The sequence below is a fragment of the Rana temporaria genome, chromosome 1 (assembly GCF_905171775.1).
Source record: "Rana temporaria chromosome 1, aRanTem1.1, whole genome shotgun sequence".
NCBI classification, from domain to species: Eukaryota; Metazoa; Chordata; class Amphibia; order Anura; family Ranidae; genus Rana; species Rana temporaria.
The window spans coordinates 340304954-340329462 of record NC_053489.1 but is presented as its reverse complement, the minus strand read 5'-3'; the positions used below and the strand labels follow the sequence as shown (position 1 = coordinate 340329462).

At 41.9% G+C, this 24509-nt stretch overlaps 1 protein-coding gene across 1 annotated transcript in view; it reads left to right on the top strand.

Moving 5' to 3' along the window:
- The first annotated feature begins 2986 nt into the window (after positions 1-2986).
- Positions 2987-24509, top strand: part of ZCCHC7 (zinc finger CCHC-type containing 7) — a 276559-nt gene continuing 255036 nt past the window's right edge. Inside the window, exons 1-2 of the mRNA XM_040361632.1 lie at positions 2987-3119; positions 7659-8317. Of these exons, the coding sequence (XP_040217566.1) occupies positions 7672-8317 (646 nt within the window). The 5' untranslated portion in view covers positions 2987-3119; positions 7659-7671. The remainder of the gene's footprint in view (positions 3120-7658; positions 8318-24509) is intronic.

Below are 24509 nucleotides of genomic sequence, written 5' to 3'. Positions count from 1 at the left end.
GTGAGTACCCCTGTCTATTTTCTTTGAGAATTAAAATTTTTAAAACGGTATCACACCATCGATGCTTTATTTCTTTGGGGCGAGAAACTGACCAAAGCATCGATGGTGTGATACCGTTTTAAAAATTTTAATTCTCAAAGAAAATAGACAGGGGTACTCACATAATCCAAAATACAATTGAGCATGTAAAAAAGAGGGGCAATCTGTCGCCAACGTCTCAGTGGACTCTTGAGTCCACTGAGAGGTATCGGAGGTGACGTTGGCGACAGATTGCCCCTCTTTTTTACATGCTCAATTGTATTTTGGATTATGTGAGTACCCCTGTCTATTTTCTTTGAGAATTAAAATTTTTAAAACGGTATCACACCATCGATGCTTTATTTCTTTGGGGCGAGAAACTGACCAATCTGGGACGAGAACTCCAAGGAGGACCTGCCGTTGTTGGATCAGAGCCCATCGAGTGAACCATCTAATGTGGTTGGATCTATATGCTGTTACCTTACAGCAGTAAGGTAAGGGGACATCCTTACTTACCCTAAAAGGATCACTGGATACCCATTTTCCTCTCACTCCATATTGCGGACCTACACTTGCACTTTTGCTTTCTTGGACTTTTGAAATTTTACTTATATTTTTTGCTAATATTTCTCAAACTCTGTTGATGGACTGTTTATCACCAGTATAGGAGTGTCACTTAGCACAGTTACCTGGAATTTTCTTTGCACCATTACTTATAGTGTATTTCATCACATTAAGAGGAACTTGTGTAGGTATATGATTTGCACCATTACTGTTATTGTTCACTGATCATTTATATTTATTTTTATGCTGATGCCATTTGGGCTATATTGCTCCTCATTTCAATTACACCTACTTTCATTCCCCTCCCCCACCTGTTTATTCACTTATCCATTCACCACTGATTAGCGCAGCACTACCCTCCCCATTTTCAATTGCTTATGGTTTGATACACCTTCCAGTGCCGCAGCTGTACCTCCACTTCTCATCACTTTCATTTCCCCTCCCCCTTTCTTCCCCTCTCTGTTTCCCCTCCTTTGATAAGCGCGGTAATATCCATTTTTCCACGACGTCATATGATATTGCCACGATCGCGCGCCCTCCATGGGACACAGCGTGACCCTGATCTCTGGAAAAAATTATGCGGCTCTTTACCCATAGCTGATCACATGTAAACACGGAAATGCCGTTTATTGTCTTTATTCGCCTGACACTGAGTGTGAGGAGAGGAAAGCTGATCAGCTGCATCTCCTCACAGGGGAGACTGTACAAATAATCAGTGCCCTGATTATGAGTGCAGCCCCAACAGTGCCCAGCAGTGATACCAGTCTGTGCCCATCAGTGCAGCCTCTTTAGCGCACATCAGCGAAGGAGAAAAATTATATCATTTACAAAATTTTCTAACAGAAACTAAGAAAAACTGTTTTTTTTTTTACAACATTTTTGGCCTTTTTCATTTTTTTATAGCAGCTGTGATTAAATACCACCAAAAATGTATTTTTGTGGGGAACAACAATGATAAAAAATTTATTTGGGTACAGTGATGCATGACCATGTGTCAGGGCTGGGCTCAGCCCTTCCTTCTCTGTGCTGGCAGCTCAGCTGTCAGCTAATTCCCAGCTCCCATCTCTCCACAGTGATCCACCTGTTGATGATCCGCTCGTCAGCTCAGTTCATTTGCTCTTTGCCTTCGCCTGTGTTAACATCACAAGAGACTTTCTCCTGCATTCCTGTTGAAGACCTGCTTGACTAACGTTCCCTCTGGCTACAGATCCTGCTTGCTGTACTAATACCTTTATCGCTGGCTCTTGGACATTGGCTTGGCCGACTACCCGATCCGGTTACTGAACTCTGGCTATGTTTTGACTACGCTTACTCTGTTACTGCCTGCCCAGCACAGACAGTTTAAAAAAAAAGTGTTTTTTTTTTTGGGGGATAATCATACTTACCTAGGTGGATGCTGCATCTGTCCCCTGGCGTCTCTGCACCGAGAACCAAGCGATTGAACACTGCCAATGGCTCGGTTCTCTCACCTCCCCGAGCAGAGAGCTGCTGACTGTCAGTCAGCATTTCTCCTGCTCTGCTCCTCATTGGAGCGATGAGCTGTGGAGGGGCGGGGAATGGCCGTCTCAGTTGGGAGCAGAGATGCTTAGACAGCCATCAGTTCAGGCACCTGGCGGATCCAGATTTCCTAAGTCGGGATGATAAAGTGCCTGGACTGATTCCAGTGACATCAGCGGAGAGGGAACTTCAGACCGCTCTGCTGAAAACGGGTCACAAGAGTGCTGGCCTTCTCCTTTAATTAAAGAACTAAGTCGAAATGTTTCTTAGCGGAGGTTTCCAGAGCCTAAAAAAACTTCATCTGCAATTTATAAAAAATTAAAAATAAAATGTTATTATTATTATGCTTTGTGAAGGAGGACATATAACAAATATAAAATAATTGTTAAGCCAAATTACCTGCAAAAGTGAAAATACCCCTTATAAGCAGTTGGTAACTGTTCAGGTCAGATCTCTTCTCCCCACTGGGATACAGGATACATAACATTGCACTGCACAGCCATTATGTGCAATGATGAGCCTTGTCACTTTCCTCATCACATACTTCTTCTCCTACGTGCCTGGACACCACCTTCTCCCTTGCTGTAGCTGTTCCTATTCCTAACCCTCCAATTCGCTCTCTGGATTGGCTGCTTCTGCCGCTTCTATTGGTCAGCTTCATTGTCAGTCAAGCGCCTCCTAAGTCACTAGGGGCTGCGTGTAAACAGCACCAGCAGCGGGCTCCACAAAAATGGCCGCCAGATCATACCTCTTTATTTATATTGGCGATGAGCTTTCCGAATAACCACACGGTTCTTTGCAAGAGTGAGTATTAAATAGGTTAGGGAAGGCAAACGGTGGGCGCTCTGGTTAAAAATCGCACAGGCGGAAACCGTACTTACACTTACTTCCTGTAAAGCGGAACCAATGTTGTTTGCTTCCGGGGGGACGTTCCTATGTGTTACAACAGTCCTCATGTGTAGCTGGAACTAGTTCAGTTTCCAGTAGGAAGTTACACATAGTTCCCATGTGTTGGAGTCTCCAGGGGTAGCTGTTGTCAGGTAAAGTGTGTGGGGGTTGTGTGTGTTATTCGGAGATGTGTGTGTAGGTGTGAGCTGAGGGAGTCATGGTGCTCCAGGCTGTCATACTCCAACAGGGGAGGCACACTGTACATCCAGCACACGAGAGATGTACACAATCTACTGCTCTTATTACACAGGCACATTACAGGTACATTGCTGTGTGCTCTTCTATAGCAGGGATGTTGCAGTACTATTTCAGCCATGGCTCAAATCGCACTGCACTTTTTTTTTCTTTTTTTTGGTACTGGAATCAGATTGCATGGGTGTTCACACAAATGCGATCCGATTCAGCCAATCGAACTTTGTTTTGCAAATCGTAGGTAACATAGACACTGCAGAAGTTTGCGTTATTGGAGTGTGATTGTGATGCTGTGTGGGAAACGCACAGGGATCGCTGCAAATCCTGCGCCGCGTCGGTGTGAACCAGCCTTTAAAGCTGAAAAACCCATAGATTTAAAGCAGTAGTTAACTCCACCATATATTTTTAAGGGTCCTCAGGTGGGTTATGCCATAATGTGCTAGTATACACATTATGTTCGACTTGCCTGTCAAGCGGTGCCATCCAGTTCTGCGGTGGGATCGATCGACGGGCCTTCAGCGATTCAAATGCGCGTGGGAGTCACATCGCCGCAGCACAGATCGGGGCCGTAAATATTTGTTGAGCTGTGCATATGTGGCTTAGTGTACATGATGGCTGACAACCAGGAGGATGCATTTATGGCAGAAGACTGATGAGGGTTATTTTTGAAAAAAAATGGGAACTATACCCCTAACAACTTGCTTCTTGCTGGAGGCTACCATTTTCCTGAAACCCAGAGCCCCCCAAACAGCAGTAAATCATAAAGTGGAACTAAACCCATTGATTTAACGGTTTTAAAAAACAGTTGCATTTCTGGAATGCCAGGATTGCTAACTGTCACATTTGCTTGTGCCCTCAACCAAACTGTCAAATCATCCAATGAGTGGTGTCATAACGGATCATATGGCCATGACAGTTGCAGTTCAAACAGAAGCCACTTTTTTGGCTGTAACTGGTGGCCCTCCAGCTGTTGTAAAACTACAAGTCCCATCATGCCTCTGCCTGTGGGAGTCATGCTGGTAACTGTCATTCTTGCAATGCCTCATTGGACTTGTAGTTTTGCAACAGCTGGAGGGCCGCCAGTTTGAGACGCCAGTGTAAATGATCGGAGGGTTTAATTCCACTTTAAGGCTGTCAGTATTTTTAAAGAGGCCAACATGAAGTGATCTAGCAGGACTTTATTTTCTGACTAAAGTTACACTTTAACTATTTGAGGACCGCCCGCCGCATATATACTGTGGCAGGGCGGCCCTATTTCACGAAACGACCTAACTATACTTAGTGTTGTGCACAAGTCACTGTGGGCGCGCCTGCCCGCTGCACAGTGGGGGGGGGGAAGCAATGCGTTGATCCAGCAGCTGCGATGTCCACCGACCACCTGCGTTCGCTCCTCCAGAGAGGCAGTACAGGGATCTGCCAGTGTGAACAAAGCAGATCCCCCTTCTAACAGGAGAGTTCAGTGAGATCGTCTGTTCCTTGTGATCAGGAACAGTGATCTCTCTCTGTACTCCCAGTCAGTACCCTCCCCCACAGTTAGAAACACCTCCCTAGGACACACTTAACCCCTTGATCACCTCCTAGTGTTAACCCCTTTCCTGCCAATGTCCTTCATACAGAGGATCACTGATTTAACTCTGATCACTATAATAATGTCACTGGTCCCAAAAAAATAAAAAATATGCCATAAATCACTCCCTTATTTTGTAGACGCTATAACTTTTGCGCAAATAATCAATAGACGCTTATTAAAAAAAAAATTTTTTCATTACCAAAAATATGTAGACGAATACGCATTGGCTTAAACTGATGAAGAAATATTTTTTTTACATTTTTTTGGGGGGGGGGGGGGAATATTTCTTATAGCAAAAAGTAAAACAAATTTTTTTTGTAAATTTTTTTTTTTGGATATAGTGCAAAAAAAAAAAAATTGCAGAGGTGATAAATTGCCACCAAAAGAAAGCTCCATTTGTGGGGGGGAAAAAAAGGACGTATTTAATTTTTTTGGGTGCAACTTTGCATGACCGCACAATTGTCAGTTAAAACGATGCAGTGCTGTATCGCAAAAAATGGCCTGGTCATTAGGGGGTAAATCCTTCTGGTCCTTAAGTGGTTACGTTTACTACCACTTTTAGACCCCTTTCACACTGGGGCAGCAGGTCCATTAGCGGTAAAGCCCTACTAGTTTTAGCGGTGCTTTACCGCTGTTATAGCGGCGCTTTTAACCCCTGCTAGCGGCCGAGGAAAGGGTTAATAGTGCCAATTCTGTAGTGCTGCGGCAGAGCTGCTCATTCATTTCAATGGGCAGGGGCGGTGGAGGAGCGATGTGTATACACTGCCCCAAAGATGCTGCTTGGAGGACTTTTTTTCCTGTCCTGCAAGTGCACCACCAGCACTTGGACTTTCACACTGGGGTGGCTTGAGAAGCGCTTTACAGGCTATATTTTTAGCGCTGAAAAGCTCTCCATTGTGAAAGGGGTCTAAAAGTTTCTCTATCATCTCTGTGTATTACCCAATGCTAGTCACTTCACTGGGTATATGTGTGGGTTTATATAAACCCATCTATTTAACCGTTTAAAAAACAATTGCATTCCTGCATGTGCAGGAATGTAATTGTCACATTGGTTGTGCTATTAACCAAACTATAAAACCATCAATTGTCTGGTGTCACATCTGACCACATGTGCAGCACCATGACAGTTGCAGATCAAACAAGAGTTCAAGATGGCAGCTTCCTTGGCTAAAAACAATAGGAGGGTTTTGTTTCGCTTTGAGCCTAGGTTCACATTGGAGCAGGATTGAAATCGTGCGAGTTCAGTCGAACTAGCACAACTTTGTACCCGAATGTCCATCTGACTTTTGGAGCGAAATCGCACCCGAAGTCGCTAAAAGTAGTACAGAAACTACTTTTGAGAATCAGTCGGCGCCGCAAAGTGCACCGATTCGGACGGTGCCATTTTAAATGCGATTTGACATAGATTGGAAGTAGTTCCAGTGGGTAAACACTGTTGAGATAGACTTAGCATTTGATTTACTAAAACTGGAGAGTGTATGGTAGCCAGTCGGCTTCTAACTTCAGCTTGTTCAATTAAGCTTTGAAAAAAAAACAAAAACAAACTGGAAGCTGATTTAGGGCTGGGGAAATGTTTTATTTTTTTTTTCAATAGGAACGGAACTCCCCGGACTAGGCTGAAGCCGCGGCCTTTTCCACGGATCGCGGTGAGCTGCGAGCAGGATTTTTTTTTTTAGGCGAGGCCGCGGCTTCGGCCTAGTCCGCTGCCTTTTCCCAGGATCGCGGTGGACTAGGCCGAAGCCGCGGCCTTGCCTAAAAACTCCTGCTCGCAGCTCCTTAGGACTGGCGCGGTGTCCATCAGAAAAAAAGCTATGCATAGAAACCAATCAGCTGACTTTTTTTTTTGTTTTTGTCAAAGCTTAATTGAACAAGCTGAATTTAGAAGCCGACTGGCTACCATACACGGCTAAATCAGATTTTGCACTCCAGTTTTAGTAAATCAACCCCTTAGTCCAAGAGTCTATAGTGTTCTACTAAGCCAGGTCTATAGATTTTATGTTGGTGTACAGCAGGGCACTATGGTGACTAGAAATTGTGGCCTGGCACCTGGGCTTTTATCAATCCATTCCCAGGCATGAGCAATTCCTATTGCCCGACACCTAGGACGTTGCAGTTCTGGGCAGCTGGTTGCTGACCGCACAGTCAGCTAGTTGTGGGAGGCCATCTATCGGTGCCTCCTCATCCGTGCAGCAAATAGGTGAAGAAGAAAAACTACTTATTTGCAAAATTTTCGAACAGAAATTAAGAAAACATTTATTTTTTCAAAATTTTCAATTTTTTTTTTTTTGTTTAGCAAAAAATAAAAACCCACTGGTGATTTAAATGTCACCAAAAGAAAGCTATGTGTCTCAAAAATAGATAAAAAATGTAATTTGTGTGCAGTGTTGTATAAGCGTGCAATTGTCATTCAAAGTATGACAGCATTGAAAGCTGGAAATTAACCTGGGCAGTAAGGTAATGAAAGTCCCTCCTAAGCAAGTGATTAACATCTAAAAACATAAAAAAACACAACTTTTTTTTTTTTTTAGCTGGTTTCTAGATTCAAAGTAAATTGGTTAAGCCCTGGCATAGAGGAATAGTAATGAACTTCTATGCAGCCTGCATATAAAATGAGCAAATACAGTTTCTCCCATGTACATATACAGTATATTTAGAAAATCGTGTAGACAGATTTTAAAACGCTCATTAAGAATTGTTCTTTAAACTTATAACATATACATTAATGTCAAAAATGATTGTTTCACATTGGGGAATGTGGCAGCCCATAATTCCATGTGCTTGAGTAACTGTTATGGTTATTTTTGTTAAGGAAAGTTTACCCATATAGGCGTCGCTAGAATATACTAATTTGTGTCCTTACATTTTGCAGAAAATTCCTCAACATGTTTAACAATGAAGAGGATGTTGCCGCATACGAGGATGAGCTGTATCGTGAATACTCTTCTAGTGATGAGAGTGCTGACAGTGAGGTGGAATTCAACCTCTATAGCCAGTTGCACTATTGCCAGAATCTTAATGAATTGAGCACAGAATATTTAGAGAAAACTGTTGCTCAATCAGAGAAAACACAAAATTTGAAAGCCGGATTGAAAAAAGAGAATACCAGTGTAATATTAATTTCTGACAGCGATGAGATCAGGGCCTCGGAGTCCTCTGCAGTTATCATCCTGTCTGACAGTTTGGATGAAGACAGTGTGAATATTTCCAAAACCAGAGGGAAAATTTTTGGAACAATTAATCAACCCACAAATCAGTCTACCCCTAAAATTATTACAACTGGAACAAAGGTGTCGAAAGAGAAAAAGTCAAAATCTCTGAATTCCAGTAAAAGTTATGAAGGTGGATTTGTCAAGGAAGTTCTAGTGATAAGAGGAAGCTCAGATGAGGAAGAAGCCAATGATGAAGACTTTTTAACATCAGACAGTGAGCAAAGTGGTGTTGAAAATTGGATGCTATTAGGCAGCGCAAAAGAAGATGGAGATGCGAGTATTCAGTTGAACCTAGAAGGCTGCAGACGTCTAAGTGAAGGTTTGTTTTTCACATTAATTACTACCTGTTTTATACCTTTTTTAAAGTCCTGTAAACGCACGCTTTCTTAATGTTGGAGCTGTTTTTCTTCCTATGAAAGTCGTTGGAAAAACAAGAATAACATGAAGCAGATTGATGCAGTTTGATGCAGTTTAGGTCAGAAGCTCTTCTGCGGAAACATCTCAAACTGATTTTTTTTAAATGTAAGTCACATGATCCTAATAATCTACACAAGCCCTAACCCTGTGGGTCTAGTCAATAAAATATAATTTACCTTAATATAATGGTTCAGAGAGGGGAGGGGTGGGTTAAGAAACCTGGGGAAAGAGTAGAGAGGAGAGAAGAAAAGAGGAGAAAAAAGAGAAATAAGAATAAAGAGAAAGGAGAGAAAAGAAAAAGGAAAAAAAGGGGGGCGTAGGGGGAGAAAAAAGAAAATTAAAGCGGAAACACAAGGATAGCACTCACATGGGCCACATCTGTAATAATATTAGAGGAGAAACAATATCAAGCAAGTGGACATTGATGGTCAGACTTTAAGGCCAAGGAAGTATGGTTTTGTAAAAATATATAATTTAATAGCATATAAATAAATTAAACAAGATATACATAAAATAAATAGGTTCAAGAAATTATCACAAATTCATCAACAGCAGATGACCACTGTACATTCCTCCGAAGTCGCCAACGCACGTTTCGCCGTGGGGCTTCTTCAGGGCGAAGATGAGGAATATAGAGTTAGCAGAGAGTTAGAAACTTATATGGCTGGTGGTCCCTCGATGGGTGCGTCCACGGGGCATATAAGATATAGATGGAAAAATACCAAGTCGGGAGGTAAGCTTTAGGCATAAGCTTCCATATGTCGAAAATCTTAGGTGAGTCGAAAGAGTCAAGACTATAAGTCCAAGAGGTGGAAGAAATGTACCACAAGGAAAGTTGATACTCGGACTATTTTTATGAAGTCCTAAGCACACTGGGACAGCAGATGGCAGTATAACAGCAATGTGGAGGGGCTTACATAAAGAAACCCTTTCTGTAGCAGCCTTTATGTGGGGCTTTTGTACAGGCCCTATAACTGATTGCAGCAATGCGTCTGTGTCCCAGGGTGTACACACGGTAACTTCGTGTTACCGTGTGTACACCCTGGGACACAGACGCATTGCTGCAATCAGTTATAGGGCCTGTACAAAAGCCCCACATAAAGGCTGCTACAGAAAGGGTTTCTTTATGTAAGCCCCTCCACATTGCTGTTATACTGCCATCTGCTGTCCCAGTGTGCTTAGGACTTCATAAAAATAGTCCGAGTATCAACTTTCCTTGTGGTACATTTCTTCCACCTCTTGGACTTATAGTCTTGACTCTTTCGACTCACCTAAGATTTTCGACATATGGAAGCTTATGCCTAAAGCTTACCTCCCGACTTGGTATTTTTCCATCTATATCTTATATGCCCCGTGGACGCACCCATCGAGGGACCACCAGCCATATAAGTTTCTAACTCTCTGCTAACTCTATATTCCTCATCTTCGCCCTGAAGAAGCCCCACGGCGAAACGTGCGTTGGCGACTTCGGAGGAATGTACAGTGGTCATCTGCTGTTGATGAATTTGTGATAATTTCTTGAACCTATTTATTTTATGTATATCTTGTTTAATTTATTTATATGCTATTAAATTATATATTTTTACAAAACCATACTTCCTTGGCCTTAAAGTCTGACCATCAATGTCCACTTGCTTGATATTGTTTCTCCTCTAATAATTTACCTTAAAGTACCGTATTTATCGGCGTATAACACGCACCCTAACTTTAAGAGGGAAGTTTCAGGGAAAAAAAACTTTCCACCGCCCCCTGCATATAACACGCAAGCACAATTTACCCTCTATTTTCAGGGTAAAAAAGTGAGTGTTCTATGCCAATAAATACAGTAGTTGTAAACTTTTACATATGCCCACTTAAGTGACTAGCCTCAGGTGATGCGCAGGGGACAAATCCTCCTGCATAAGTCGTACCTGTTTATTTGTAGCCGTCTATCTTCTACAGACTTGTAAAACGCACAGATCAAAGGGTTTTTCTCAGCAGCCTAAGGCTACTTTCACACTGAGGCAGTTTTCAGGCATTTTAGCACTAGAAATAGCGCCTGTAAAGCACCTGAAAACTGCCTCTTATGCCTCCCCAGTTCGAAAGCCTGACTGCTTTCACACTGAGGCGGTGCGTTTGCAGGGACTTGAAAAATATTCCTGCAAGCAGCATCTTTGGGGCGGTGTGGGAGCACTGTATACAGTGCTTCTAAATTGGCCCTGCCCATTGGAATGAATGGACAGCACTTCCGAATTGCCTGAAAAGCATTTCGGAAGCACCGCAACACAGGTGCTATTAACCCCTTCTTCAGCCGCTAGTGGGGGGGTTAAAAGTGCCCTGCTAGCGGCTGAAAAGCACTGATAAACAGCGCTTTATGGCTAATGGTTTCGCTGTCCCAGTGTGAAAGTATTCCAAAGCAGGGGGCAGGGATTTGACCTCACACACACTGCAGTGGAGGGAAGAGACACACACACACCCCTCCACACAGAAAACAATGCACAGCTAAGACCATCAATCGCAGGCTGTGTGCAGGAGCTCCCTCCACTGTCCACCTGTCAGCAGTAAGTCATACAGACAGCAGAGAGAAATTTGTTCTTTGAATTGAGACATGTACACAATATACAAGGACATGCTTTTTCACTAAGAGGTTTTACAACCACTTTAAGCTAGATTGGGCAACATCAAGAGGTAAATGGCTGTGTCTTGCCTGTTTTGGCATTTGAATGTGTGAACATATCCCCATATGGGGTACTGTGTCCAGTCTATTAGGATGCAGAATCCTGAAGTGGTAGATTAGACCTGTGGGAACTAATTCACATGGAGCAGTTTTTAGGCTTGCTAATGAAAATCTCTGGACTTCTGAAGCATAATCTAGATCTCCACTAAACATTGGGGAAAAGCCTGTATCTGTTTTAATAAAAAATTCTAAATACTGTCTTTGCTGATGGCCAATAGGCTTGCTACAATATTACCAAAGTTGATCTCCCTGAATCAGGCCACTTTTGTCATTTGTAGCTGCTATGAAAAATGTTTTGAAATTGATGATGGTGCTGGAGAGCTTCTACCTGTCAGGTGCTGTTATCCCTGGACACAGTGAAGGCTTTTGACACTGTCAATGTGTAATACAGTACATCGTATGGGATTCCATTAGCATGACCAAATCTACTCTATCAATAATGGGGGTAAATGGGACAACGCAAACTCCTGATTAGTGGTCCCAGGAGTAGGGGAAAATGACAAATGCATTGAAGATATTAATTGCAGTTGTTGGCCCGAGCCTAGTAGCTAACTTGGAAACCTTATGCCATACAGGTTGTAATACTTCACAGGACCAAAACATGTGATTTATAGAAGGTTCCTCAAATGGGGAAGCCCCAGAAATAGTGACGAGAGTAATTAGGAAATGTAGCATTAAAGTGGATGTAAATCCTGACATATACCCAGTGAAGTAAACCGCTTCAGATGATACACAGGGATGAAACAAATCCCCGAACATAAGTTTTACATGTATATCTGCTGTCTTCAGCTTTATATAGTGTTTAGAAAGTGCACATTGTGTTAGAATGTTTTGTTTCCGGTTTTGATCACAAGCTCCTTCCTGTCTGTTTTACATTCTGATAATGAGGCTTGGAATGCCACATTTAAGGCATTGCTTTTCCTTTCCCTATATCACAATGAAGAACGATGGTGAGGTGTGGAATGCACGCCAAGGCCATCTTAGAACATCAGGAAGTTTAGGAGTCCAGGTGTTCATTTGCTAATTTGGGGCCATTTCTTATTGAATTGCTTATACAATACTGCAGTCACTGTACACGACCCTCACACTCCAGATCATGATAGGACGAAACGTGCTGGGTAATGGTCGTGGAGTCATTGCAATCCTTTTCTGATTTATCTCTGAACTTTTTAGCGCTTTTCAAGTGGATTTGTGTAAGTGTACACCTGTTTTTACAATGAAACAAATTTTATATAGTTTTGCACTATGTTCGGCTGTTTATTCCCTACATATATGCTTGGGAGTGGCCTTCCTTTGCTGACGTTTGCTGTATATTGGGAGCCTGTTAGTTCAAAATGGAACTTCTCCGTACAATTTTTGACAGGGTATCCATAGACCATCCATCTCATACAGCTGGATAAGAATGAGGTATTACCTCACACATACCTGTTTGACTCATTACAAACCAGTATATGAGTCCCCACACTCTGGTAAGCATGCCCATTTTTACTCTATGGTGGTGGATCGCACAAACCAGTGACAAGTATTTTTCCTTTTGTGCTTTCACCTGGGTATCTTCACTTCAAGGATTTCAATTTATTGGTGGACTCTTTTCTATTGAACTTTTATTTTGACGTTCTTGATCATGCATTTATAATTTTATTTATTTTTTTGTGGTATTGATCACCGCACTGATTTTACCATTCCATTTTTTGTTGATAGACTTTATATTTTGCCATTTGTATGCATTATATTAGTTCTACGGCTTTATTGTTACAGCGCTTGATTTCACACTTGTTCTTTGCACGTTAATATTTTTTACACTATGAGCACTGCACTATTGTTTATATTTTATCTGTGGGGTAGATTGCAAGTCACAATCCTCTTTCCACTTGCGTTGGTAAGGAAGAGATTTAGGTACAAAAGTGCGGACTAGAGAGCTATAAATATCATCGGCGATTAAACCCTTTCCCCTGCGAGAGGTACAGAAAATACGCTCATTAGATGAGGTTGGATAAGAGCATGGCAGGAAGTGTAAAAATGCCCAATTTGGAGGTAACGCCAATATTCCTTGTGAGCGGATGCCCCTAGATTGGCGAACGGAATCAAAAGAAATAAAGGTCGATCCATTAAGCAATGCAGCTAATTGGACCAGATTGTTGGCTTTCCACCATAAAATACCGTTGATCTGAAGGAAAAGCAGCAGTAAAAGAGGGGGGTCACCTGAAAAAGAAAGTGGAAATGTAATTTTACATCTGGACCAAAGGCACAGAGACTAAGAAGACCTCCCTATTTCAATGCTAGGTAGGTGTTTGATTAAGATGATACATTTTGCTAAGCTACTATACCCTTACAGATAATCCCACTCCTCCTTAGGGTCCTTTCACACTAGCGGACCGTTCGTCCGCTCATTACAAGTCCCAGGGATCGACAAATCCCGGGCGCCAGGTCGCCATGGCGACTAGAAATGGTGTCCTGGCGACTTGGCTTGGAAGATGGTGGCCACCAGATGTGAGCTGGCGCCATCTGGTGGTGGCCGTTGGTATTACAAGTTAAGCATTACAAGTTAAACAGCAATTCTAGTGTCATTTTTCACTATTTTCACTGCCATCTTCTTCCCTCTAATTAGAACCCCCAAACACTATATATATTTTTTATCCCAACACCCTAGAGAATAAAATGGCGATCGTTGCAATACTTTCTGTCACAGCGTATTTGCGCAGCGGTCTTACAAGCGCACTTTTTTTTGGGAAAAAATTACACTTTTTTTTTAATTAAAAAATAAGACAACAAAGTTATCCCCATTTTTTTTAAATATTATGAAAGATAATGTTACACCGAGTAAATTCATACCCAACATGTCACGCTTCAAAATTGTGTTTGAACACCGTTTTACATATGCGGGCGCTGCTCACGTATGTGTTCGCTTCTGCGCGCAAGCTCGTCGGGACGGGGGGGGGGGGGTTTTCTGGCTCCTAACTTTTTTAGCTGGCTCCAAGATTCCAAGCAAATTTGTCAACCCCTGCGTTAACGGACTTGTAATGAATCCCTATGGGATCGCGTCCGTTAGTGGATGGAGCATCCGCTAGTGTCCGCGTCAGTCGGGATCCACTTTCCCGAACGGAAGAAACCCTATTTTTCTTCCGTTCGGCGGGACGGACCGGATGCAGACGGACAGACGGTCCGTCTGCATCTGGTCCCCCATAGGGGACAGCGGAGCAGAGACAGGGCGGTCCCTGCACTGTGTGCGGGGACAGCCCTATCCGCAGACAGCTCAGCGGGGATCCCCGCTGAGCTTTGGCGGACACACGGAGCGGACCCAGAAACGGTCCGCTCCGTGTGAAAGAGCCCTTGGGCACAAAGATATACACAGACCTTTCCTAATTTTATATGGAGACCTAGAATAACCCTAATGCCTTGTACACATGGTCTGACTTTTGACCATGCAAAAGTCCGTCGGAAACATAGAACAGGTTCTCTATCTAAGGTCCGTCGGACTTCCGCCAAAAAAAAAAAAAGTCCGATGGAGGCTACACACAGCCGGACTTTCCGAGGGGAACTAAAGCCTGACTTTTTTTTTCTCGGAAAGTCCTGCCGTGTGTTCGAGGCATTAAGGGTTCCTTAGGCCTTACTTTACCAAACTTTGGCCTATACAGTTTTTAGCTTGCCTAACATGCCATGCTAGAGACTGGGCCTATAATGCCCTTTTCTATACTTTTGCAGTCTGTGTCCCAGTTGGTGGAGCAGTGAGATTTGCTATCTATATAAGTCAGGGCTCGACAAAATTTGGGCGCCCGGTCGCAATTGCGACAAGAAATTGTGACCTGGCGCCCTGGAAAGCTTAGGCCTGCAGAAGGCCACAAAGCCGTGGCCTCAATTACCGCCCGGCGTGGGCCCGCTGTGATCGCCGTTAATTGAGGCCGCGGCTTTGCGGCCTTCTGCAGGCCTAAGCTTCCTTCTGTGATCTGGCGCCATCTTGTGGTGGCCGTTGGCATTACAAGTAGTTGCATTACAAGTAGCAAAACAGCAGTTCTAATGTGTTTTTCATCTCCTTCCCTCGAATTAGAACCCCCAAACATTATATATATATATATATATTTTTATTCTAACACCCTAGAGAATAAAATGGCGGTCGTTGCAATGCTTTCTGTCACATTGTATTTGCGCAGTGTCTTGCAAGCGCAGTGTCTTGCAGTGTCTTGCAAGTATATTTAGCCCAATTTTTTTTTATATTGTAAAAGATAATGTTACGCCGAGTAAATTGATACCCAACATGTCACGCTTCAAAATTGCGTCCGCTCGTGGAATGGTGACAAACTTTTACCCCTTTAAAATCTCCATAGGCGATGTTTAAAAAAATCCACAGGTTGCATGTTTTGCATTACAGAGGAGGTCTAGGACTAGAATTATTGCTCTCGCTCTACCAATCGCGGCGATACCTCACATGTGTGGTTTGAATACCGTTTACATATGCGGGCGCTACTCACGTATGCGTTCGCTTCTGCACGCGAGCTTGGCGGGACGGGGTGCAATTTTTTTTTTGGCTCCTAACTTTTTTAGCTGGTTCCTAGATTCCAAGCACATTTGTCAAACCCTGATATAAGTGATCTTTTATACACCTCATTCCAAACTCTATATACTCATTAAACAGATTGCGCTTCTATAAGATGCCTTGATTGCAAGCAGGGAAGTGGGAAAGATTCTCAAAAACCAAGGACCCTATCCCGCTTATGCTGCTAATTACATCACCTGATTTCCCTAATGGGACGTATTCACTTGATTTCCATATACAGTATTGCATCAGAATGGTATAACAGAAATTCATAAAATGTTAAATTCTTGTGACTCTTTACTACTTTTTTTTTTTTTTATTGTCCGACAGAAATATAACACACCGAGTTGCTCTTCCTCAATATGCACATTTTTAAGAGCTTTCTTAAAGCGATTGTAAACGATCGCCTTGTAAAACAAGCCATTCAGTTTAAAACTGAAATGATAAGCAAAACATTTTTGTATGTTCTAAGCTGCATAAGAGCTGGGGGAGGAGAAGCAGCAGCAAATGATGATAAAATATCAAAGGGATACATGCTCAGGGGCACACAGTGATAGTTGTAAAATTATTTTGTTTTGGTGTCCTGTAAAAATTATTCTTGTGTCATGAATAAGCACAATTCATAAAAATCCCTTTTTAGATTGTGAGGAACTGTGTTCTAAAATGGTGAGCAGTGGGTGTTGTGTTTCATTTTGGAAATTATTCCCACAACAATGAGTTGACCTTTTTCCATGTTTGGAAGATAAATCCTAAGGCCTCAGCAAGCTCGTGCGCTTGTAAGACTGCTGCGCAAATACGGCGTGACAAAGTATTGCAACGATCGCCATTTTATTCTCTAGGGTGTTAGAATCAAACATATATATAATGTTTGGGGGTTCAAATGTGAGGAAAGGAGATGGCAGTGAAAATTTTAATTTTTCACTCAGAATTGCTGTTTAACATGTAATGCCAACGGTCACCACCAGATGGCGCCAGCTCACAGAAGGGAGAGCTTGGGACTTCACAAGGCCGCAAAGCCGGGGCCTCAATTGCCGGCCGTCGCGGGCCTGCCGCGATCGAGTGGTGGGGGCGCACGGAGACACAGCCCCCCGCAGCGCGTTCGGGGCAGGCCCGCGACGACCGGTAATTGAGGCCCCGGGTTTCGTGGCCTAGTAGGCCGCAAAGCCGGGGCCTCCATTACCGGCGGGCGCCAGGTCACAATTTCTTGTCACAATTGCGACCTGGCGCCCGGATATTGTCGACCCCCTGCTTTAAACCATTATTATGGTGCAGGAAACGGCTGTGATTGGTGTACGCTGTGTTAACTAAGTAGAGAGGCCTGTTTCAGGTCTATTTGCGCCACCACTGCCAGTTTCCATTTTAGAGTGAAATAGATACTGGTGCAGTGTCTGCACCTAATAAACAAGACGTCTTGGGTAGAGTTGTACCGATACTAGTATCGGTATCGGGACCGATACCGAGCATTTGCGCGAGTACTTGTACTCGTGCAAATGCTGCCGATGCCCTGTCCGATACTTCTCTATTGACCGGAGAGCGCGGCGGAGAGCACTGACAGCTCCAGCACAGGCGGCTCTGAGCGCTCATACACAGCCTCCTCCTCATCCATGGAGCCCGGGAGAGGAGGGGGGATCCCGGACACACATCACCCCTTGGGTCAAGTCCTCCAGTTCCTGGCACAGCGTCTCCACACCGCCTGGCATCCCAACTCCATGACGGGCACACACCCGGACCCCACTCACTCCTCCACAGGGGAAGACGATCCTGGGAACACCAAGTCCCGCAAACCCATGCCGTACGGCTCCCAGGGATGAAAGGTGAGCGTGAACCGCCCACTGCTGAGCCGTGCTTAACTCTGAATGGCGGCAAAGGGGACAAGAATTGTTTATGTGGGTGAGGTGAAAGCGTGTCGCTGGGTAAGTGTGTGTGTGCGGGGCACCGGGGTGGGCACTCGCCCTCTACACCCCTCCTTCACCTCATTCTCCATATGTGTGTATGGGGGAGAGAGTACATGACCCCAGGAGGAACGACTGCTCTTCACATACGAGCATCCCCCCCCCCCCCCTGCTTCTCCTACAGGCCTATCAATCACTGTGTAGTGCCAGGCCTGCCTGGGGAATAGTTTTACCATAGAGGGAATGGCAAAGCCAATGCTGGCTGTGAACATCTCATTGTACTTTATTATAACTTTACACTATACAATTATGATTTCTTCTAATCGTACACTATATAAAACCTGATTGCTTCTAATTATACACTATATACAACCTCCCACTGACCACCAATGTAAGGGGCATTCTTAAATTTGAAAACTGTCACACCATAAAAAAAAAGTATCGATATTCGGTATCGACAAGTACATGAAAAAAAGTATCGGTACTTGTACTCGGTCCTAAAAAAGTGGTATCGGAACAACCCTAGTTTTAGGTTTTTAATATAGAAAACTCCTGCAGATTCCCACCAGGTTGGATCTGGTGCACCGTGCACAGGGTGTGAACTGTCTGCAGGCTAAGGATAAGCTCCGGCGTTTTCACACAGTCCACGTGCAGAGCCTGCCAGGAAGTCGGCATTGCGCTGTGCTAATCACAGGAAGGGAGACATTGTCCTGATGCAGAGATCGGGAAATGTCTCCCTGCCTGTGATTAGCACAGCGCTGTGATGACTTCCTGGCGGGCTCTGCACGTGGACTGTGCGAACACGCCGGAGCTCATCCGATCTGCAGACAGCTCAATACAGTCTCTATTCCCTTTCATTCTCGGATGAGAAGGTGGGAGTAGGGAAATGGGCAGCATCAGCTGAACTGCTTTCTATACTGTGTCTGTCACAGACACTGAATAGAACAGGGAGCAAAGGGCTCCAAAATTAATAAAGGGGCTTGTGTTCCTTTTGGTAATTAGAAGCAGCATCTACTTTTATTTCCTATGTTATAAAATTGCAGGCTTTATGCCTTCCCACCTCTTTGTTAAAGGAACACTAAAGTTAAATTTATATATTTTTTTTAAATGACAAACATGTTATATTTCCACTGTGCAGCTCGTTTTCCACAGTGTCCCCGAACCCTGTCTTCTGGGGTCCCTCAGCGGCTGTCTCGGCTCCTCCTCGCAAGAGCTTTTTCACCTTCATGAAAGCGAGCTCGCATGGTGGAAAGCTTTTGCGGGCGTGCTCCCGTGATACAGCGGCGGGCATAGCCGCCCACTGTATCACTCGGCCCCGCGCTGTGATTGACAGCAGCGCCAGCCAATGACTGTGCTACTATCAATCCGTCCAGCCTAGCCAATCAACGGCCAGGCTGGGAACTGAAGAGGATCACGGGGATGCGCATGGGACTTTCGAGGGGGGAGGTTAGTAAAACGGGGGTTCGGGGGGGGGGGGCGATACGGTCAGATATTTTTTCACCTTAATGCATTAAGGTGAAAAAACATTTACCTTTACAACCCCTTAATTTCACCAAAAATATGTGTATTTTATTGAACCCATAACTGGATTTTTTATATTGACTTTTTGCCAGCAGCCTGAAAGTCCGCTTTTAGTTCTGAAGATCTTTTGTCTGTAGGATCTTATTGCTAAAAAGCAGAAGCACAAATTGTGTGACTCTGCCAGTGTACATATGTATGCAGAGCTGCAGATTCTGTTTGCATGGTAGAACAGAAAAAAATGGTGTTCAGAAAACGGCGAGCTGGTTTTGTTACGTGTGGCTTTTCTAAAGAATGGGGTCTTTACTTGGCTCTATGTGTACAGAACCTGCACCTCTTGGCAGAAACCATTGTAGACACTGCTTTATCACAGAAAAGCTGTTTCATAACAAAGTTGCTAAGGTTCTTGTGTGTACAGACCCACAGTCATACGCCATCTGAAAGTGAAAAGTTTGCTTGTCAGTACTTGTCATTTGTTTGGTTTAACAAACTTAATTAACTAACTTAGGTTATCCTGAGATATGTAAGAACTTATGTTGGCACTTCCCCCTTTGGCATTTGCTTCACTCTGACTTTTTTTTTTTTTTTTTTTTTTTGTAAATCAATGTGATTAGCAGATGTCTTTCTTTGGGCCTTTAGTTAAAATCCTAGTTACGTGTGAGAATGCTAATTCCAGTGCACCTCCCTAAGATTCCCAGACAAAAACTTGCTTTGAAAGCATTGACCAAAAACTATGGATATTTTTAGTGCTCTGTATATATTGGCTATCATTTTTTTACTGAACCCAGACAATTCTATGTCATTAGAGATGCCTTCCCAAAAGGTAAGGGTTTGAGTGTCTTTATTGTTTTTAAGTCTATTATTGCACCTTCTAAACTTAATAATTGGGAACTTATGTTTCTAGTCCTGTATTAACAGGTGTTAATTGTTGGAGAGTTTAAATTCGAAAATCTAATTTAATAGCCTACAAAGCTGTGAGGAGGGGGGAGATATAGATATTTATAGATATTTATATATATATATATATATATATATATATATATATATATATATATTATAAAAAATCTCCTTTTTTTATGTTTTTAAGTTATAAAAGTTGTGCATTTTTAGTTTTGGTGGACGACAAAATTTCCGATAACTTTAGCCTCAATATTCCAATAAAATACTGAAGGAAGTAATGCTGTTTTTTTTTTTTTTTTTTTACTTTTTTTTTTTTTTTTGTAATTTTCTTTTGATACAGAATTTTCACGTTGATGCTAAATAATTGTGTCATGTTTTAAACATGGCAGCCAAATTTAAAGAGTGGGGTTAGCATTTTGTTCTAGTCAGCTCTGACAATCTTGTGCTATAAAATCTGGATTTTTCAAGCTTACTGCATCATTTGATTGATGTGCCAGTGATGTTCTGATTTTGAATTAAAGGTGATGGAAATATAGACATGGTTTATAAATGATTTCTAAGTTTAAGGGTTAAAAGCAATTCTAGGTTAATATAAACTCACAGCAAAGCACTCCTATTTGGAAAGCATCCATTGGTATCCATAAAATTCACAGCTAGTTCTATTTCTATTAATCCAGGTATGGCAATGAATAATGAATGTCTAGCCATATTAATCATCTTGAAAATACCCTTTGAACTGCTGGAAATCACACTTTCATAAATTTTTCTCTGCACAATTTAAAAGGCTTTAAACTATTATAAACCCATATTTGTTTGCTCCATTACTTGGCTGAGCGGCTATTCTGGTCAGGTAGTGGTGTGTGCAGTATTAAAGTGGTTAATGATGCTACTTTAAAAAAAAAAAATCCTAATGTCTTACTTATGTTTTTACACTTTATATTTTGATCCCTTTTTTTTTTTTTTCTACTACTAGACAATATCTCGAAGCTTGCAGATTCATTTGTATATGTTGCACATTCCTGTTGGCCTACCCTCCTGTTTTCCATAACAGAATTGCATTGGTTAATATATAATGTGTTTATTAAAAACGTAAGCAGTTGGTTACGCTATATATAATGACTAAATTGATGAGAAACTCATCTGGGGTTTAACCCCAGTAATATGCAATGGCCAGGCTCTGCCCAGGCAGCGGTAAACATTCAATACAGTAAATGTGCAAAGGAAGCACTCTACTTGAAACTTTTGTATTTTATAGTTATTGGCTTTCATGTTTTATGAACATTTCCAATTCTTTAAATTTGATTCTTGTTGTCGTATGTTACTATATGTTTGGAATGGAATTACTATTTTTTGTTCTTTTGAACTTTACTTTAGTGCTTTATTTTACTTTTCTCCAGTTTCAATGCATTGGTCCCTTTTTTAAATAACCATATACACATATATCTATATCTATATATCTCACGCACTCACTCACGTATAGATATATATCTCTTACTTTTTATTTTTTATATTATTGCTGCTTAAATATTTTAGGTGGCCTTTCATATCATTTTATTTCTTTGTTTTCACTCTACTGGGTATGAAAACCTTGTGCAGTACAAAATACAGAATTGGCCTGCATTAATGGTAATGTCTAAGCACTTTTTTTTTTTTTTTTTTTTTTTTTTTTTTTTTTTTTGGTGCTTAACAATCAGAAGTAGTCTTGAATAGTTATTTTATGGCTGTTGGTAGGAAGGGGTAGGTGATGACAATTTAAAATTTTGTTTACTAGCTAAAAAGATGGTGAACAAATTGTAATTTCATGCTGTTGTATATCGGACGGTTGACTTTTTACATAGTTTTCCTTCCTTCTTCATATTACAGGTGTGGAGCTTGGTACTCTTAGTGGTGAATAATATTTTAGATGTATTTGGCTGACATGTATAACAGGTGTTGTCTAACACAGCCTCATACTCTAATGGATTCTGTAGGTATTTATTACAGGGTTAGAAATATTATAATTATTGAAAATGTAGATGCAATGTAAAAGTATGAAAATACCTCTTGAGTACATAGTGTTTTTTTTGTTTTATATTTAAACACAGCATTTCTCTCCTGACGCTTTATAAAAGTGTTTGATAAGCTTAAAATCCAATTAGTTTTTTAAGTGAAAAGACTTGTTTTCTATATTTCTACAAGTTGCATTCATTAAGTTTTTATTTGGTATTTATGTACAGTGATCACCTGCAATGGCACTTGGATGCATGATTTGTTTTATCAAGGAGTTAAGGTGCTAGTGTTCTCATGGGTCATTCTTCTTCCTTCCCCCCCCCCCCCCCCCCCCCCATCTTTTTTTTTTTTTATATAGCATATTCTGAAATGTGGAGCCAAATATCATCTTGTTCAAGCCTCCTAAGAGCTTTTTGTTTTTCTTTTATAGCACTTTCTGATAACTTTTTTGCCCCAGGATTTTTGCATGCAGATTTTAGTTTCCAGAGGAATGACTGTCTCTTTGAGAATTATTGTGCACAGCTCTTTGAATTCATTGAAGCTAGAATCCATTTGGGAAGTTAGGTCTGGGAGGGGGTAAGAGGAGAAGGCGTATATTGATATTACAAGTTTTACTAAATGCCTGTGTTTTGTATGTTTTTCAGTTTAGGTTTAACCCTTTTAGGGAATTCAACATAAACTGCCAGGGTAGCATTAAATCAGAAATTTCATTTAAATTGTAATTCCACTTTTGCACCAGGGATAACGTTGTTAAACCTGTTCTTTCCCTTGATAAAACAGACTATCAAGCTTGATGTATTCAGTATGTCAATCAGCTTTTGATACAAAGGAGGTTCTTAAAATGGCTTATGGTTGAAAAAGGTTTTCTTTTTTTCATTTCTGAATTAAATAGCTAAGAGGAACATTTCCTTTGCTGGAAAGAAATAATATTCAACCTTAAGGCTTTATTTAGGCAAATGTGGACATCTTATATTGACTGACATACTGAGCACTGTTTAGACTGTTATCTTAAATATCCCAAACACAGAAATTAGAATAGCCTTTGCAAAATCTTTAATTAGGAGTGGTATTTTAAATCTTTTCATATGATGTGATTCATTATTTTTGTTACAGTTGTGTGTGTAATTATGTAAGTTACTCAGTTCTACACTGTAGTCACTTTTGAATTACAGACTATACTGGAAGAGCATGTATACCTCCCTAAGTAAATTTTTTGTTTGGATAATAAACTCGTGTTCATATACTAGGCATGCTTTACGATAATACTCTGCACTTCGTTAGAAATAAAGTAATACAGACAAGACGACGCGTGTGCTGGCATTTTGGATGCTAAACACGCAACTGATTTATTATAATTTGGTATAAGTATGGAAAATGGCAAGTAGTCCACGGACTATTGGCGGCTATGGCCGCTCGCTGTATCACGGGAGCGCGCCCGCAAGGACTCATCACCATGCAAGCTCTCTCGCATGAATGTGATGAGTTCTTGTGGGGAGGACCAGAGACAGCCACCGAGGGACCCCAGAAGACGTGGATCGGGGCCACTCTGCAAAATAAGCTGCACAGTGGAAGTAAAAATGGTTTTGTTTAAAATTAAACATTTTATTTTTCCTTTTGACCCTTTAAGTATGACAGTTTTTAGATGGCTGCATTGGTCCATCCTGGACCAATGTATCTATGTGTGTGCCATACCCATGGGATCCTTGTGGAAGCTGGAAATCACTGTAGTAGGTGCTGCTACTATAGTGATCTCCACTAGTTTCCAGGTCCTGTGCTGAGTGGCTGCATTGCTGCACTGTGAGCGCCTTGTTTGGCGCCATTCAGGGAACACTTTGCATTCCCTGATTGGATGAGGGGAAGAGGCAGGGCAGTGATCTCACAATCTCCACCTTAGATAGAGAAAATTCCTGGACTGCCGGACTCCTTGAAACGATGTCTTTATTCAGCAATTTTTTTTTTTTTTACAAAACACAAAACAACAAAAAACAGTGCAGTCAAAAAGGAGAGGTGGACAAAAGGAAAAGGGTGGCTGACATGTTTCACATCTTTCGATGCTTAGTCGTAGCATTTTGCTGAATAAAGACATTGTTTCAAGGAGTGCGGCAGTCCAGGAATTTTCTCTATCTAATGCACCTGAGCACAGCAAGCACCCTTTTTGGTTCAGTGGGACGGAAGCATAGCAGAGGGATCAGCAGTTTTCAGAGCGGTATATTCTTTTACAATCTCCACCTTGTCCAGTCAGATGACTCACCTGTGTTTACAGTGCAACAACTTGACACAGGACCCAGAAGCTAATAGAGATCACTGTAATAGCAGTGCCTACTACAGTGATTTTCAGCTTACACAGGGATTCCATTGGTATGGCACATACATACATACTTTTATTGTTCCAAGCTGGAATGTAACTATGTAAATGATGCCAAATAAAATGTATTTTTAAGGCATATTGTTTGTATGAAGCTTTTGCCAGTACAGATATCAGCCCCTGATGACTTTTAGGCCATTGTAGCTGCCTTGGCTATCATACCGGAGCACAGAATAAAATACA